Source organism: Nyctereutes procyonoides, unplaced genomic scaffold (assembly GCF_905146905.1).
Source record: "Nyctereutes procyonoides isolate TBG_1078 unplaced genomic scaffold, NYPRO_anot_genome, whole genome shotgun sequence".
Taxonomy (NCBI): Eukaryota; Metazoa; Chordata; class Mammalia; order Carnivora; family Canidae; genus Nyctereutes; species Nyctereutes procyonoides.
In genome coordinates, this window is record NW_026575137.1 from 14,459,001 (window position 1) to 14,478,212 (window position 19,212).

Here is a 19,212-nt window from a genome sequence, read left to right on the forward strand (position 1 = left end):
AAAGAGAGAATACTATAATGTTACTATGTAATGGATCTACTATGTATATTCTCATTGCTTTAAATTCACTGATCATATGAAAAGAAAAGAATGCACTAGCTTAGTGTTTGATCTTTATCACATAGATCTAACGTCATGATCAATTGGTTTCAGTATTTTCTTTGAAATCATATAAAGGTTCATATGTGCCAAATTTCATAATAATCACATGATAAGGTCAAGAAATACAAATTCCAAGGCAAAATTTATATGCCCAATTCACATATGACAGTAATACTATATAACCATATGTTGAATATAATACACTGTATGTAAATGCTATTCTTGAAAGCAATCCAATCAATAAAACTTAAAATAAATAACACTTTAATAACACATTTCAAATCGACTGAAAATGGAATAGATGGACTCTATGGCAAGAACATCCCTATAAAATTGACATGCAGAGGCTATTAAAACACAGAGAATAAAACAATCTTGAACTAAAGAAAAACTGTGACTATATAGGTTTTTTTTTAAAGCCTACTACATTGTATGCCAAGATACAGCAGTCGTTTTTATTTAAAGAGCTATTTCGATAAAAACTGGATTGCCAAACAGTAAAAAGTAAATTCAGTTTGTATTCACCAATAGCTAAAAAACACTTTTTAAAGAATAAACTATATAAACCAGGAAAATTAAGAAATACACAGTAACAGCAAAAGTCGAAACAGAAAAAAGTCAAAATTTAGTCATAATTGGGACTAATAAAAGATTGACCAATTTTTATCATTAAAAAAGGTTATGGGAAAGCTACTGAAGTTAACTTCAAAAGCCTAGCAGTAAAAAGTGATTGTAATGTCAGTAAAACTCTGAAACAGATCAAATAGACCCTAAGTAGTACTAATCCACTGCATCTTTGAACATATATTTGCATTTTTTTAAGTAGAAAAGCTTACCCTTTTTTCTTTGTTTCCAACATCCTGTTTAAAAAAAAGAAGAAAAGGAATCCAACTCTACAACTATTAACAGTAGCTCAGAGTACAGAAACTTCACCTTCATTCAAAGATAATATGAGTTAAGACTTGAAATGTCCTTTCCTTTTTGGCCTGGTTCTGGAAAACATGGTTTCATCATTCCAATGTACAGAGAGCTTCTCTTTCTCCACATGAGTACATACAAGTACATGCAAGGATTTGTACAAACAAATGAATCAGTGGAGGTACAGAAGTGAATTTAACCATTTTTTCTTCTGTGATGTGATTGACTTTTTTTTTTTGATTGACATTTTTAATTTCAATTTTGTCACTTCAGATCCTGGGAAGACTCTGCCTGAAGCCCTGGATTACTGCACAGTTTGGCTGCAGACAGTGCCTGGAGAAATAGACAGCAAAAGTGGTATTCCACCTTCCCTGGTAACGCTACAAATTAAAGACTTTCTTAATGGACCAGGTAAGAAAGTCATAATTCAAATGTGTATACATTATTTTCATGTGAGTATATTGACATATACTTAGGGTCTGTTAGTGATTGTGGCATTCCTTGCCAAAAATGAATAGTTCATTTGTTTTCCAGAAGTGTATTCTTCTCAAGCTAGAGATTAATAATAGGCAAATATTAATATGCATTCAAAATTACCTTTGGTCTGGGGCCCCTGGGTGGTTCAGTCAGTTAAGCGTCTGCCTTTGGCTCAGGTCATTATCTCAGGGTCCTGGGATCGAGTCCTGCATCAGGCTCCCTGCTTAGCGGGGAACCTGCTTCTCCCTTTCCTTTTGCCCCTCCCCCCAACTCATTTTTTTTTTCTCTCTCCTTCTCACTCTCTCTAATAAATAAAATCTTTTTTTAAAAATTACCTTTGGTCTGACAAAAAAAGCAGTTATCAATTAAAGAATAATTGACTATAAGCCGAAGACCCCAGACTTTATTTCTACCTTTTCTGCTAATTATGTAATGTTAGGCAGTTGATGTAATCTTCTATGCTTCAGTTTCCTTACTGTAACAAAAAGGAATAAAATGGAGAGATGATTGGATGGGATAAATGATACACATAGTATATATAGATATATTCAATTAGATAAGTGTATGTATTTCAAATACTTAGCAAAGTACTTGAGACATTAACACTCAGTTTTAGATAGATAGATATAGTTATCAAAATATATTGAGTCCTTATTAGTCCCAGGTACTAAGTGCTTTATGTTCTCAGAAAGACCCAAGGAGGAGGCCCTATATAATTATCCCTGTTTTATAAATTAGGAGGTTAAGACTTAGAAAAGTGAAGTAAAATGCCCAAGGTCTTAATGGCAGAGGAGCCATTCAAACCCAGGTCTTTATGACTCCAAAGACTTAGATCACTTCAACCCTACACTAATTTTATCATAACCATAGATTTTTCCTCTCTTCTCCTTCTCCTCTGTTTTTCTGCTCTATTTTCTTCTTACTTCATCTCATGTTCCTCTTCTTCTTTGTATTATTCTTCCCTCACTTCAGTGAGATCTTACCTATATTTAACAAAAATTACATTTCAATTTTCATCTTATTTTATACTTACAGTGCTTCAAAACATATTAGTCATCAAAGGAATATCAGTTTCTTCATTAAGTATTTAAAACAATGGAATTAAACAGTCTTAAGATCTCTAGCAATACTCTGCAAGGCATGCATTTTGCTGAGTGAAAAATATCCCCATGTGGACCTGGTTCAGTGTGTGTCACAGCATACCAATATACTTATGATCCATGGCTATAGATTGAAGAAGGCCACTTGTCATCATGTCTGGAGTAAAGAGAGCTTAAAGCCACCTACACTGGCCCTTTGGGGCCCAATTCTTCCTCAGTGCTGAGATTTAAAAGGTGTAGAAGTATGAAGAACTGTTTCTAATAATTATAAGTATCTAGACATGGTTTTAAAGACTCAAAGGAAAGCAAGAAGCTGATGATGAAGGCTAAGAGAGTCATTAAAGTTGGAAGAAGCCTATGGGGTGAGGTAATGGATAGATTGAGAGTAATAGGAGTCCTAGTACTTGGCTAGTGAGTGTGAAATACCATATTTCATTGATTCCAAGCCATCATCAATTATAGGAAAAAACATTTTATGTACCAAGAAAAAAAAATCTGCTATTTAAATTATGATACAATGCTTTCTTATTATATCCATTTCAAGGCACTTCATGACTTTAGAATTGTTCACATGTAAAAGACTAAAATGTTAGAATGAATGAAATTAGGTAGAAACATATGGTTAGTTCATGGAGAAGTGAGAAAGAAACTTGGATTTCCCTATTCTCTTTTTTAGTTTCAGGTTTTGTTTTTTTTTTCTTTTAGATCTAGTCTTTGACTCACTTTGGCTAGAAGATTCGCTTCTAGGTTATATTTGGTTGACTTGTTAAAGAATGGGATCTGTTGGGCAGCCCAGGTGGCTTAGCAGTTTAGCGACGTCTTCAGCCCAGGGCCTGATCCTGGAGACCCAGGATCAAGTCCCACGTCGGGCTCCCTGCTTCTCCCTCTGCCTGTGTCTCTGCCTCTCTCTCTCTCTCTCTCTCTCTCTCTCTCTCTCTCATTAATAAATAAATAAAATCTTTAAAAAAATAAAAAAAATGGGATCTGCAAATCCATAGTTCTATACCATATTTTCACAGCAACCAAGTTGAATTTCAAGAGAAATATCAATGAATGAATATTATGTTTATAATTCTAGCATTTAATGTGACTATATAGTAGAAATGTGGTTTTTAAAATAGTTTTTACTTTTGTGTTTCATACACTTCTTTAAGTTGAAAATTATATATATATGCCATTCTTTATTTTATGCTTATTCGGTAAGTGATAATCTATCTGGATATTCAAACTTGTAAACAAATGAATTGAAAGCATTATTTTATAGTAGCGCTTCTTAGATTTGAGTGTGCATTCGAAGCACCTCTGGTGAGCTTGTTAAAATGCAAATGGTTTAGTAGTTCTAGAAGGTGGGAATGAAAAGTAACAAGTTTTTATATGAATCATAGATGAATGGATGAATATACACATACACACACAAATGGCTAGTGAGGGCTAAACTGCAGATATTTGAGGGCACAGGAGAGAGGAATGATGGAAAGAGTGATGAGTGGTTTTTTGAATGGTACTTTTATTATGAAAAATCAAATACAGTGTCTGATTAATGGTTTAAGTTCTTACTTCAAAGTCTAAAACATTTTACCGAGAGAAGTTTACCTTCGTAAATTATTTAAGGGAAGATTAGTTTGAATGCTATATCCATTGTGTGGGATTTCACTAAATAGTAACCTAACCTGTCTGAACTACTCCAGAATTTACTATCTTAGACAAAAATTTCCTTACTGTAAATAATTTGTCATGTAAAGAATAGAAGTAGATGTTAGTCCATAGGCTAATTATATTCTCTTACTATACAACCAAATTGCCTCTGTATATTAATTTAGGGATCAACAGAAATACAGGATACATAAAGTACTTCTTACCATAGAAATGTATTATTTTATAGATTTTTGGCAACTCAAGAAAATTATCTTTTTTTCCAGATTTTAGACAATAGTATACTAAGAGAAATATTATTTAGGCTGAGAATATGGGAAGAAGCTTCAGCTTTGTAGAACTCCCCAAGGTCATTCCTTTCCTTAAAAAAAATTTTTTTTAAAGTACTTTGACTTCTATATGGTGTTATTATTAATAATCTTCTGCTACCGTTTTTTAATCTAGATGCACATCCTATTTAAGTATCATTCCCAGAGTTTTACACTATAGCTGTAAAATGGTATATTTTCACTTATTCTTTTCTTGCTCCTGAATGAACATTCCAGGGGCCCTAAAAGTTATGACGCCAAAGAATACAGGAAATACTGATTATAACTACCTAACCTTAAGTTTTCTTCTTAAGGTGCAAACTTGCCAGCTTTTGAATTCAGCCTTACAGATTTCTTTTGCAGGGATTATTTATCTAAACAATGTGATACAAATGCTGCTCTTTAGGACTCTTGTTTTTGAAAAAATAATTCAAAGTTCTTGAGTCTTCCCTTATTTCCTCTGTTCACTTAATTGTACCTTAGAGCAAATAGTAGGTCCCAACTTCTACATCAAAGAGCCCTTCAAAGCTCTCTCACCCCCATCTCCTTCCTTCAGAAGGAACAGTTGTACCCATTAGCAAGGTCAGTGGCTTGGAGAAACCTGGAAAACAGCAGCTACCAGAAACCAGCTAGAATGATATCTCCAGCAGGTGATAGATTAGTTGGAACAAATTGGAACCATTGCAGTTCAGCAATCCTGGTTTCTTTCAAGCTGTTTTTAAAATGTCGTCATTTTAATACACAATCTAAGCCCTGCGGAACAGTCTACAGCAGGTTAATTTGAATCATATGATGTGTCACTGCCCTCAGCTGACGTGAGCTCTATTCCATGTGTGAAGCCATAATAAATCCATTCTCAACCGAGGAGAATTCCCCATGAGAAGGTGAACTAATCCAGGCCTCACACTGGCATGCTAGCCCTCCATAATTGAAAGCAGGGCCACCTGTTCCCAGCACAGTTAGCCTATAGAGAAAAAAAATAGCATTAGATCAGATACTTCTTATATTGAAAAATCATTCATAGTTCTTGCAAATTGAAATTCAGCTGTGAACTGCTTGGTATGACATCATACAGAAACATAGGAATGTGCCCACTTGATCCCAGTTTAAAAGTTTTGTTAGCCATAGTATTCTTAACTTTGAAATGAGAATTTTTTTTTTTAATTTAATGAGAGCTGACACGTGAGAAGAAGAACTGGGAAGGGTGCATATTTTTCTAATTAACTCAGGGTCATTTGTAAAAACATTTGAGCTCCCTGGTATTTTGTTTGTTGTTCCTTTGCAGACATTTTTGAACACTGTCACTGTAATGACTTTTAATGAAATGACATTTAAATGACAACTAAGAAATATTTGTGCCAAATTGAGAGAACATTACCACATTATTTATGTTTTGTTATAAATTAGCATACTACAGTCTTCATATAATTAAGTAACATGGCTGTATCAAACAGTTATGACTGCAATTTCACATTTACTTTAGTATACAGTATACCTGGTGTCTCTAGATGAAACACATAACCACTGAAATTTTTTTCCCTTAATAAAATCACTTCTTTAGTGTCTCCCTGTTTAACCTGTTCATTAATTTCCCTATATAGTTTTCATGTTTTTTTTTTTTATTTCATTCTGACTCTGAATTGGTTTCAGCTCTGGTTTTGACTTCTGTTTTAAAAATTTGACTTTTAAAAAAATTTTTTTAGTTAAATTCAGTTTGCCAACATATAGTGTAACACCCAGTGCTCATCTCATCAAGTGCCCTCCTTGATGCCCATGACCCAGTTACCCTGTCCCCCCACCCTCTTCCACTTCTGCAGCCCTTTGTGTGTTTCCCAGAATTAGGAGTCTCTCATGGTTTGTCTTCCTCTCTAATTTTTCCTCCACTCAGTTTTTAATTGGTTGTGATTCTATTTTGAACATTTTATGGATTAACTTATGTTTTATTGATTGCAGTGATCTTAATTTTTACTTTTAAAAAATTTCTAAACATTTTAGTATAATCCTATTTCCATAAACTTTCTTGGAAAGTTTTTTTTACTTGTTTTTTTTAAATATATACTTATTTTTTTAATATATACTTATTAAATAATGTAAAATATTACTTTAAAGCACTTCTCAGATATAGTAGCACACCATAGGTTTATGTAAATAGACATTAGAGACTTTAAGTTGTTTATTTCCAGATGAGCATTTTTGAAATGTTTTTACTTTTCTTGGTGACTTCTGCTTTTATAAACTTTTTTCTCCTATTCATATAACAACCTGATTTTAATACCAGATTTTTCACTGTAGATTCAGTAAGCCATACTAATTTCTTACCAACACTGTAGAGTAAAAGGACTTTAAATCTTCTCTGAAAGTCAGGCTGACCGTAGTGCCTCCAGGGGACTACACTTGGCTAAGCAATAGGATCCAGAGAGGTCACAGAAGCTGGTTGTGGGTGTGGAGAGATGGTAAGAAGCAGCGCAAGGTCTCCTGCAGGGAAGTCAGTGGTATGGCAATTATTTAGATTATTTATTTCTTCATGTGGTCTAATTCTGTCAGGAGATTTCCTCTACAGAAGAGAATGAGGGTAATGAGGGATTATCTTTCTAGGATCATGAAGCAGACTAAGGCTAGAGAAAAAGAGGACATTATTTGGCTTCTTCTGCCTGTAACTTTCCAACTCTGTGCTTGCATGCAGGTCTTCTTCCCCTGCCTCTCTCACTTGTGCCTTCTCACAGACACAGTGTGGGGCCTTCTGTCCATCTCTCTGTATAGACAGTAACCTCAGCTGTCTCTTTTATGCTGACAACTCCTAAATGCCTTGCTCTGATTTTGACTTATCCAACTCCAGAACTATTTCTCCATCTGCCTATTAGACATGTTTAGTTATTTAAAATTCTATATGTTCCATTTAAATTAAACCATTTTTTTCTCCTCTCTTTTTTCATTTCTGCCCTTAGTATAGTCTTCAAATTCTTTACATGGGCTAGTGATAGCAATGTTATTCCAGTCATGTTTTCTCACAATTTTACTATCACTTTTGATTCATCCTTTTTTTTTTTTTTACTCCAAGTCCTTTTCATTTTCCTTGGAAATGGTCCACCCTTATGCCTCCTACCTCCCTAGTTTAGGTTTATGCACTGATTACTTCCTCAGTCTGTTTATCAGCAGCCTTCACTTCACGTTCTCCTTTTGCTCACTAATCCTGTTATCTCCTGTGCCCTTGCTAAATTGCCTCCCCTGCCAAACTCCTATGATGTTGACTACCCAGCTCCCTGAGTTCATCTGGTCAAAGTTCTCCTCAGCCCTCAAGGCTCTCTCTAATCTGTTTGTCATCTGGCTTAGCTGCTACTAAGCAGGTGATTATTTTACTTCTTTGAGCCTCAGTATTTTCTTCTATGACATAAGAGGGCTGTTTTAAGATTCCTGCAAGTTTTAAATTGATGGCTTTAATCCCTAATGGAACTCTTCATTTATTTTCACACCAGGTATGATGAGCAATTGCAATATGCCAAGCGTTGTTCCAAGCATTGAAAATACAATGGTTAAAAAAAAAAAAATACAATGGTGAGCAAAAGATAGTCCCTTCTCTCAAAAAATTCACATAATCTGGCAGAAAAAGGCGGAATTTGTTGACCAGATTTTCACACAAAATGATATACAATAATAAGCTAATACACATGTCATGAAGTTCTATGGATTCACAAGAGTGGAGATTTGGGGAAGCTTCTTGGAGTAACTGACACTGCAGCAGACTTGCACAGGATACAAGGGAGCTGACCAAGGACTGCAGAAGGGAGAAGGGATTTCCGGGAGAGTATGTGCAAAAGACAGTATGGAGAGAGTTATCATGTCAGATTACAGGAAGTGAAAACAGGGAAGAGTGAGGGAACCAGTTCTATGGGGTGAGGCTGTAAAGGGATCAGAGACCAGGCCTTGCTGGCCATAATCAAGGATTTTTCTCTTAAGAGTGATAAGGAGGGCAGCCCAGGTGGCTCAGAGGCTTAACGCAGCCTTCAGCCCAGGGCCTAATCCTAGAGACCCAGGATCGAGTCCCCTGTCAGGCTCCCTGCCTAGCCCCAGACTGTAATGAGGGCCAGAATTCAAGGAGCAACAAGGTAAGGCAGAAAGTATGGAAGGCACAGTCTAGCACAGTGGCTCAGCTGGCCAACTCTAGAAACAGACCCCCAGCACCATCACTTCCCAGCTGTAGGGCTTTATGTCTCCTCCCAGGCCTCAATATCCTGCTGTTAAAATGGGGATGAGAACAGGACTACCTCATAGGAAGTATGTGAAGGGAGCAGCATGAAGCTTCCTGCTTCTCCCTCTGCCTGTATCTCTGCCTCTGTGTGTGTGTGTGTGTGTGTGTGTGTGTCTCATGAATAAATAAATAAAATCTTTAAAAAAAAAAAAAGAGTGATAAGGAACTGGGACACCTGGGTGGCTCAATAGGTTAAGCATCTGCCTTCGGCTTTCAGGTCATGATCCCAGGGTCTTGGGATCAAGCCCCACAACAGGTTTCCTGCTCAGCAGAGTGCTTCTCCTTTTCCCTCTGCCCCTCCCCCTGCTTCTGTGCTCACTCTATCTCAAGTAATAAATAAAATCTTAAAAAAAAAAGTGGTGAAGAACCATTGAAGAGGTGTCAGCAGGACATGTATGTAGTGGGGGAGGGAGGAGGTTGTGTGTGTTGATATGGTTATATCTGCATTTTGAAAAGATACCTCTAGTTTCAGGGTGGAGAACACTAACAGGGGCTAGAGTAGATAGAAAGGAGCAATTAGGAGAATATGGAAGTAGTGCTGTTGAGAGGTAATTGTACGTTGGATTGGTAATAGAAATAGGGAGAAGTGAAAGAATTGATAGATACTGGGAAGAAAATCTTTTTTACAAAACCTGAAAATAATCATTCTTTAGTGTTATCAAATATGTAGTTAGGGTTCAAATTTCCACTTATTTCATAATATATGTGGACAGGGAGGAGGGGGAAAAATGTGTGGATGTGTGAGTATTTATTTGCACATATATTTCTTGGGTTTATCTTAACCAGAAGCCATATATATTCTACATATCAGTACTGGTTGATATGTTTTTCTAGTTTCTTTTGATAGTTAGGTTTTCTACTGTATCATTTTTCATCTCTGGTAATTTCTATGTTGAAGAAACCAGATCTTTTATTTTGGAGAGTTTACCACAGTTTGGTTCTTTTTTTTTTTTTTTTTTAAGATTGTATTTATTCAGTTGAGAGAGAGAGTAAGCACAAGCAGGGAGGGAGAAGAGGGAGAAAGAGAGAATCCCAAGCAGGCTCCCAGCTCCACATGTGGGGTAGGGGTGGAGGGCTCCATCTCACGACCCAGGATCATCATTACCTTAGCCAAAACCAACGGTCAAACCCATAACCGACTAAGCCACCCCAGGTACCCCTATCACAGTTTGGAAAAAAAAAAATCCCCAAACCATGATCCTGGGTACTGCTTCATACACTACCCTTTATTATTATTCTTTACAAACTTCTTGAAGGAGTTATACTCTCTGCTTCTTTTTTTTTTTTTTTCCCCTCCTGTCTACCTCAATGCATTCTAGACTAGTTTCTATCCAGGTTAACTAACCCAATGCTGGGGAGAGACACTTGTAGTCACAATGTCTATAAATCTACTAGATATTTTCAATTTCGCATCTTTCCATGTCTCGAAGTCCTACTGACTTGGCTTCTCTGACTTTATACTTTTCAAATTCTCCTCTTAGCCCACAATAGCCTCCTGCCAGTAGAATCCTGATTGGACTTCTTCAAGACGCAGTCTTAGGCTCTCTCCTCTACTTTCTCTCTGTTCTTTCCTTGAGTAATCTCTCATTCATGCCGATAGCTTGAATTAGAATCTATATCCCAAAGACTCTAAAACAACCAATCCCTTATCACTGGTCTTGATCTCGTGAGCTCCAGATCTATATGAATAATTGTCACAAATAAAACATATCCAAGACAAAACTCATGATCTCTCCATGCTCTCAGAAATGAAAACAACAGCAAAAACAGTGTGGTTCTCTTTAAGTGTTTTCATCTCAGTAATCAGGATTAACAACTGTCTTAGCTTGGGCTGCCATAACAAAATATCATAGCCTGGTAGCTTAAACAACAGAAATTTATTTTCCCACAGTTTTAGATGCTGGAGTGCTGAGATCAGGGGACCATGATGAATGGTTTCTGGTGAAGCCCTCTTTCTATCTTGCAGATATTATTGTGTTTTTTTTTATGACATAAGAAACTTGGGTTTTATCATATTTAAAGATTCACAAGAGGAATCCAGTTGAGAAAAGAATTGGGAAAACAAAAGACCCCTGCTATTTCCTCACCTTCTGTATTATTTTGAAGCAAATCCCATGCATTATATCATGTATAATATTTCAGCGTTATGTATCTCTACAATAGAAGAATTTTTAAAAATATGACCACAATACTATTATCAAATCTAACAATAGGGGTACCTGAGTGGCTCAGTCAGTAAGCATCTGCTTACTCAGGTCATGATCCCAGGGTCCTGGGATTGAGTCTCACCTGGGGCTCCCTGCTCAATAAGGAGCCTGCTTCTCCCTCTCCCTCTGCTGCTCCCCCTGCTATGTGGCACGCACACACCGTTTATCTCTTAAATATATAAAAGAGAAAAGATCAAGGTGGGTGCCTAAGAAAAAGGGAAGAAGAAGAATCGAATACATATTTGAAAGAACCAGTTTTAAATTAGAGGTGCAACAGATTCCCTATTTTACATAACAAACTAAGGAAAAGAAGAAAAGGGGCATATGCAGGTATGCAGGTAGGTTTTTAGTTTGGTAGCAAGAAATTGATAGAAATGTAATGGCTTTAACTTTCTCCAAAAGCTAGAAGCAAGATCACCTACTGACATTGAAGAGGGAGGAGAAGGGTTTGATGATTTGTCAGCAAAATGGTTTAACATCATCTTCCAACATGACTTTTTCATATTTCATGCACATTCTCATCTCATGCCTTTTTCAACTTTTATATCATGGAAATTTTCAAATATATACAAAAGTTTACTGAATAGCGTATAGAACCTCCTGTTCGGCTATGGACAGTATGGTTTCTTCCCTCATCTACTACTTGATTACTCCGTAATATTGTTCATCTAAGGAAGGTAGGATAAATGCTGAATTCTGTTCCTTACCCATTTTTAAAAATGAATTGACTTTCTAAGTGAGAGGAATTTTTTTTACAATGTATGCATATATCAAATCACAATGTATACTTTAAATATTTTTAAATTGCATTTGTCATTTGTACCTTAATAAAGCTGGGGGAAAATGAATTATTTTCCTAGCATATTCCAACAGTGGCCAACTAGTTGTTACTTGGTATTATTCTTAAGTCATTATTTTTTTTTAAGATTTTATTTATTCATGACAAATACAGAGAGAGAGAGAGGCAGAGACACAGGCAGAGGGAGAAGCAGGCTCCATGCAGGGATCCCGACGTGGGAGTCATCCCAGCTCTCCAGGATCACACCCCCAGCTGAAGGGGGTGCTAAACCGCTGAGCCACTGGGGCTGCCCATTACATCATTATTTTTAATGCTACTCAAATTATCTCATCTTTGGAAGTAGGGGCTTCAGAAATTGGCTTCTTCATATTTTTAATCTTCCCTCACTGTGAAATCCTTATTCCCTTATCTCAAAGTAAAATGTGACTGTTCCCAAAAAGTAGCTCTACTGTCTCCAACCAAGGATGAGTACATGCCATCACTGAGAAAAGCAAAAAAAAGAAAAAAAAGAAAAGGACAAAAGAGCTGCCAAAATTATTGGAACAATGGAATATGCTTAGCTCCTTTTAATGACTATTTAGAAAGAAATTCATTTAGATAAGTTCAGTTTACTACTCTCATTTTAGAAAACCAGTTCAATTACCCTATAATCAGAGCATTTGTGTTGTGATTTTGGGAGGAGGAGTATATACTATAGTCAAAAGAGTCTGTGCTTCATCAGAAAAGTATGTGTATGAGAGTAATGCTGGTGGTGATGATGCCCACATCCCAGTTGTATGCACCATGAACTGCTGCTGGCTGACCCTGGCAAGAGATGTGTCAGCCCATGTCACTGAGCCTCCTCAACAGCACGTGGAACAGCTTATTCCCAATTCTACTTGGTAAACCATTGTTAATTGAAGCACTCACGAACCTGCCACCCTTGAGTTCTTTACACTTCACACCTTCAGTAAGAACACTGATCTCATTGGCATGGGCAACTTTCCAGGTTTTCTAGTTCTCATACCTGTGAATACTGAGTCTTCACTGTCCACTATCATCAGGAGTGTGTTTACAAAAAAAAAAAAAAAAAGGAGTATGTTTACTTGAACACTGTCACAAAAATCTAAATTTGAATTGCTGAATAAGAAAAAATGTTCTGTGACCTAATAATAAAAAATATTTTTATTAGAGATGCTATAATTCATAAAGTCAAGCTTGTTTACTTTATGAAGTTAAATTTCATATTTACAGAACAAAATTACAGATTTTTTTCTGTGTTTTGCATTTACCTCTCTAACATGGCCAGGTAGGGGCCGGTGAGGAGGAGGCACCATCATTCGTGTGCCACCACCACGTATGCACTGACTGTTTTCCTAGCAACCTTGCTTGTCTTTAAAAAAAAAAAGTGCCTTTTACAAATAGAATTCCAAAGGAAGAAACACTTAACAAAGAAGTTTTCTTTCATGAATGTTATGATTTGAGTATAACAAGCCATATTGAATCCATTGGGTTTTTGGTAATAGATTTCAAAATACATCATAAATGTAAGTAATATGATGACTAATGGGTCAAGTAAAGTTGCAACATTTTAAATGAGAAAATATTTGGAACAGTTTTCAGGAAACTTTTCCAGTTGATGTTTGGTCCCCCACAAGGTGTGTATTAACATGAACTTAGGGGAATCACCTCTGGGGCTTGAATTCGTTCTCCGATTTCATTACTACAATATAATTCTTTTCCTTTCACTATTAAGTCATCTTCTAGGGTGATGGAAGCGTAAAATTAGTGTAATTTATTTCTATTGTCTAATCTCCTTTTAATTCACTAGTCATCTCATCATTCTGTTTCCTGGTAGCTTTTCAGAAAGTTTTGAAGGGTAATTAGAATCTGATAATTGACAGGCATGGGTTTACTTGGTAACTTAAAGATACAGAATGTGTTCTGGGGATGCTGAAAAATTATATCTGGCAAAAAAAAAATAAGTGACTCAGCTGGGAGATTCTCTATTACTGTTTATTCTTAAAACCTTGAACATAATCCATTTATTAAAATTTGATGAGAATTATGAAAAAATTCTAAGCCTTTTAAAACAACCTGATAATAATTGGAAGAGAATCCACATTGACAATCTGTGCCTAGTTCTTTATCCAGGTATATTTCCAGATCTTGTATGACATCATTCTGTATAGCTCCCACTGTGTCTCTGTTAAAGAAAACCTTTCTAGTACACTTTTATTAATGTTTTAATCTAAATAATGAAATTAATGTTTTTTATCAATTTTAAGCATAGATAGCAGAAAACATATTATTCAATTTTTAATTTTTTATGTTTAAAAATGCCAGATTTTTGTTGCATAATTTTTCCCATTTGTAAAGTGTGTCATTATGATACTAAAAATACTTACTAAAAAGGCACTAACTTTTTTACCAAAAATAGTGATTACTTGCTCAAGGTTGTGAAAGCTTCAGAGGCACTGGGAGGGTAATAAATGTAACAATACAGATTTGTTAAACTTTCAGATATGATGGTGACTTCATGATCAGAGTTGAAAGGTTCATGCATGCTGATGGACTTTATGCAACAGTAATGGGCATTATTGCATTTGCACTGCTTTTCATTTTGGTACATGCTTCCTGTCTCTTGGTGGAACTGGTACTTTTGAAAGGAATACTTGGTATTACAGAATAGCCTCATGTCAGCTCTGTTTTATGGGGCTCTTGGCTTTATAGTAGTATCCAGCTTGAAAAAATGGGAATGTCCAGCCTGTCTGTTTGCACATAGAACGAGCTGTGGGGGGGTCAGTGATGAGGGACTCTGTTCCACTGGAGGGAACCATACATAGATGTTGCACTGTATGCAAACAAACATACAAAAAAATTTGAAGGTGAATTATTTAAATTTTTTAAATATCAATTTGTTTTTATAAAAAGTTAACAACAGTTGTCTTGTGATATGTATATATGGCTCTACTTGAGTTTTGAACTTTATGAAAATTTTCATCAGCTGCTGTTCAGTGACTGAGAGATTGTACTCCTAGGTTTAAGAGAATCCTATAAATGAAGTTTTGATACATACATAACAGTGTGACAAAACCCCCTTAGGAAGCATATAAATCAAGTGACCAAAGTTTCCAAATAAGAAGCCCTCCTTGATCAATCCGCTGGTCTGAGAAAAGGTTGTCTAGAAACCAGCACCACAAAAAAATTAACATTAAAAATTTGCATTGCAAATTCATGAAACCAAGAAAAATATGGTTTCTTCTATTATAAATAATTAAACTTTCAAAATATTTTTTAAATCTATAGCACTTATACTTTTGGAGTTACTAAAGTTTAAAATCACACTGACACTCTTGGGACAAACTGAGAGGGGGAAATTCAAGGTACTACTTCAGGATCTTTTTCCTAAAATTTGTTTAAGTCCTGATCAATTGTTATATATAAACTAGCAACCTAATAGAGATTCATGACTCTTAAAGATCGGACAGGACAGGCACCTATAATTAATTATGTACTTGCCATCACCATTTCAAGCTGTTAGACTTATACTGAATAAATATTATGAGCTGTCCTCAGTGTTGCTTGGGAAATGGATCTGATTTCAGAATATTAAAAAGAGTTATATTTGATAAAATAAGGTCAATAAAGTGACTCAAACAGAGTCATATTTGAAATTCACCAATATAATTAGATTTTAGTACACATTTCTTTTTCTGGATTATTTGAACTCTACTGACAAAAAGAAACTTTCTTTTAAGATGTATTTTATAATACAAGCCAAGTCCTATGATGGAATATATCCTCTTGTGAATTAAACTAATTTATATAGTACCAAACTGACCTATGCTTTTGACTTTTACCAGCTTAACTGACTCTAGTATAGTTGTTAAAGCCCCTAACTTTAATATGCTATATTTGATGTCAGTAAGATCATGATGTGGGGATCCCTGGGTGGCGCAGCAGTTTAGCGCCTGCCTTTGGCCCAGGGCGCGATCCTGGAGACCCGGGATCGAATCCCACGTCGGGCTCCCGGTGCATGGAGCCTGCTTCTCCCTCTGCCTGTGTCTCTGCCTCTCTCTCTCTCTCTCTCTCTATGTGACTATCATAAAGAAATAAAAATTTTAAAAAAATTAAAAAAAAAAAAAAAGATCATGATATGTCCTGTGGCTTCCCTAACATTTAGGAGTAGCATTCCATCTTTTTCACCTTCTACAGAAGGGCCACCAACAATGTTCTACTAACTTGGAGGGGCCATGGAGAGTGGAAAGCAAACCTCAAAAACTAACCTACTATACATTTGATTAACACATAGGAGGCCTAAAGTGGGCTTCGCCTACATATAAGAGCCATGGACGTATTCAAGCTGTTTGGCCTTTTGAGACACATGTAGACTAAAAACTAATGAAAAGGCATGGAAAAAAGCTATCATGCATATCACAGTCATTGAAATACATTGTTTTTTGTTTTTTAAATAAATATGCTATAAAATTACCCTTTTTTGGTGTACAGTCCTGTGAATTTTAATACATATATAGATTTGTGTAGGGGATCCCTGGGTGGCGCAGCGGTTTGGCGCCTGTCTTTGGCCCAGGGCGCGATCCTGGAGACCCGGGATCGAATCCCACATCGGGCTCCCGGTGCATGGAGCCTGCTTCTCCATCTGCCTATGTCTCTGCCTCTCTCTCTTTCTCTCTCTGTGACTATCATAAATAAATAAAAATTTAAAAAAAGTTTTAAAAAAAAAAGATTTGTGTAACTACTACCACAGTCAAGATATAGAAAAGTTCCATCATCCAGAAAAACCAACTCTCACAGTATTTCTTTGTAATCACACCCACCCCAAACCCTAAACTGTGATTACTGCTCTCTATCACTTTATGGGGTTTTGTTTGTTTATTTTGCTTTTTTGAAAATGTTATACAGGGATCCCTGGGTGGCGCAGCGGTTTGGCGCCTGCCTTTGGCCCAGGGCGCGATCCTGGAGACCCGGGATCGAATCCCACGTCGGGCTCCCGGTGCATGGGGCCTGCTTCTCCCTCTGCCTATGTCTCTGCCTCTCTCTCTCTCCCTCTCTCTGTGACTATCATAAATAAATAAAAAAAAAAAGAAAAAAAAAAAAGAAAATGTTATACAAACGGAATCCTATAACATTTAACCTTTTCATACTGGCTGCTTTTGTTTACATACTGCCCTTGAGATTCATCTAAGGTGTTGCATGATTCAGTAATATATTCCTTTTTGTTGCTGAGTAGTATTCCATTATGTGGATGTACTATAGTTTAACAGTACATCCATTGAAGGGCATCTAAATTGTTTCCAATTTTGATACTTATGAATGGAGCTACATTAAGCATTTGCATGTAAGTTGTGTGAATCTAAGTTTTCATTTCTTTTTTTCTTTTTTTTAAGATTTTATTTATTTATTCATGAGAGACAGAGAGAGAGAGAGAGAGAGAGGCAGGGACTCAGGCAGAGGGAGAAGCAGGCTCCATGCAGGGAGCCCAATGTAGGACTCGATCCCAGGTCTCCAGGATCATGCCCTGGGCCGAAGGCAGGCGCTAAACCGCTGAGCCACCCAGGGATCCCCTAAGTTTTCATTTCTTTATGATAAAGGCCTACATGTGGGATTGGTGGGTCATATAAATCATATATGAAATTGCTAAAATATTGTATTTTTTATTTTAGTCATTCTAATAGATGTCTCATTGTCATTTTAATTTACACTTTTCTAATGATGAACAATGTTGGACATCTCTGTGTGTGCTTATCCTCCATGCATATATCCTCTTTGTTGAAGTGTTTATTCAGGTCTTTTGGCCATTGTAAAATTAGGCTGTTTGTCCCTTATTACTGAATGTTGAAAGATTCTAGATAGAAATCTTTTGTCAGAGATACAATTTGCAAATATTTTCTCCCAATACAGAGCTTGTTCTTTTCATTCTCTTAACACTACTTTTTACAGAGCAAAGTTTTCAGTTATGAAGTCCAATTTATAAAATTTTTTATTGAATCTTGGCTTTTTAGTACTGTATGTAAGAACCTTAACTCTAAGACTTGAAGATTTTTTTCCTGTGTTTTTATCTAAAAACATGTTGTAATTTACATTTTGTATTTATTAGATTCATGATCCATGATCCATTTTGAGGTAATTTTATGAAAGGTATAAAGTTGGGTTCTGGCACCTTTTTTTCTTTTTTTTTTTTTTTTCTTTTTCTTTTTTTTTTTTTTTTTTTTTTTTTTTTTTTTTGCATGTAGACATCCTTTCTTCATTGAATTGCCTTTGCACCTTTTCCAAAAATCATTTGAAAATCTTTTGAACTGTGTTTCTGTACTCTCTGTTTTGTTCTACTTATGTGTATATCCCTTCTCCAAGACTATACTGTCTTGATCATGGTAGCTTCATGCTAAGTTTTAAAATCTTGTAAGTCCTCCAGTGTTACTCTTCTCTTTCAGAAATGTTTTAGGTATTCTAGTTACTTTACATTCCTGTATAAATCTTAAAATCAGCTTTTCTATATCTGAATAAATACTACTGGGATTTTGATTGGAATTCTTTCAATTCTACAGGTCTGGGCAAGATGTCTAATACTGAGTATGAGTAGTAAGAATGCATATCCTTGCCTTATTTCTGATCTTAGGGGGAAAGCATTTGATCCTTCATGATTAGGTATGCTGTTAGCTATAGGTTTTCATCTATGAACTTCATTAGATTAAGGAAGTTCCCTTTTATTGATAGTTTCTTAAGAGTTTTTATCATAAATGGATACTGAATTTTTCAAAACTTTTTCTGCATCAACTGGTATGATCTTTTTGTTTTTTAAACTGTTAACATCATTACTTTGATTTTCTAATATTGAGTCAATCTTGTACTCCTAGCTTAAACCCCTATTGGTCATGGTATATTATTAGTTTTATATGTTTCTGATTTGATTTCTAATTTTTTTTTAAGAATTTTTATGTCTCTGCTCTTAAGGTCTGTAGTTTTACTTTGTTTAGTTTTGGTATCAATTGAGTAGTATTCTCTCCTATTTTCTGTGGCACAAGAAAATGAAGAAAAGAAGGCAAAGAGAGATTTCCATAGTCCCTTTTGTGAGCACTAGAAGTTCACTTCCCACATCCTGAAGCCAGAAATACAGTTTCTCCTACTACTCCCTCTCTTCACGCCTCACACCAGCTTTTAGGTTTTGGACTGCCTTTAGCACATGCTAGGGGATACAAGAGGAAAAATGACAACTCACTTCCATTTTAGTGGTATTTTGCAGTCTAGTTATCTTCTCCAGTCTTCTGTCACCATTTACTTTTCAGCGTCCTCAAATAGCTACCCTGTGTAGGTTTTATAATTTCATTCTCTCCAGCTTTTGGATCTGCTTAGAGTGGGAGGGACAGGATTCTATCTTCCCTGGAATCCTTAAATAATTTTT

At 35.9% G+C, this 19,212-nt stretch overlaps 1 protein-coding gene across 7 annotated transcripts in view; it reads left to right on the forward strand.

Moving 5' to 3' along the window:
• The window catches only part of VPS13B (vacuolar protein sorting 13 homolog B), a 748,802-nt gene that overhangs the window by 563,805 nt on the left and 165,785 nt on the right, over window positions 1-19,212 (forward strand). For all 7 annotated transcript variants that reach the window (XM_055303543.1, XM_055303538.1, XM_055303542.1 and 4 more), the window contains one exon: window positions 1,294-1,431. In XM_055303543.1, coding sequence (XP_055159518.1) covers window positions 1,294-1,431 — 138 coding nt within the window. The remainder of the gene's footprint in view (window positions 1-1,293; window positions 1,432-19,212) is intronic.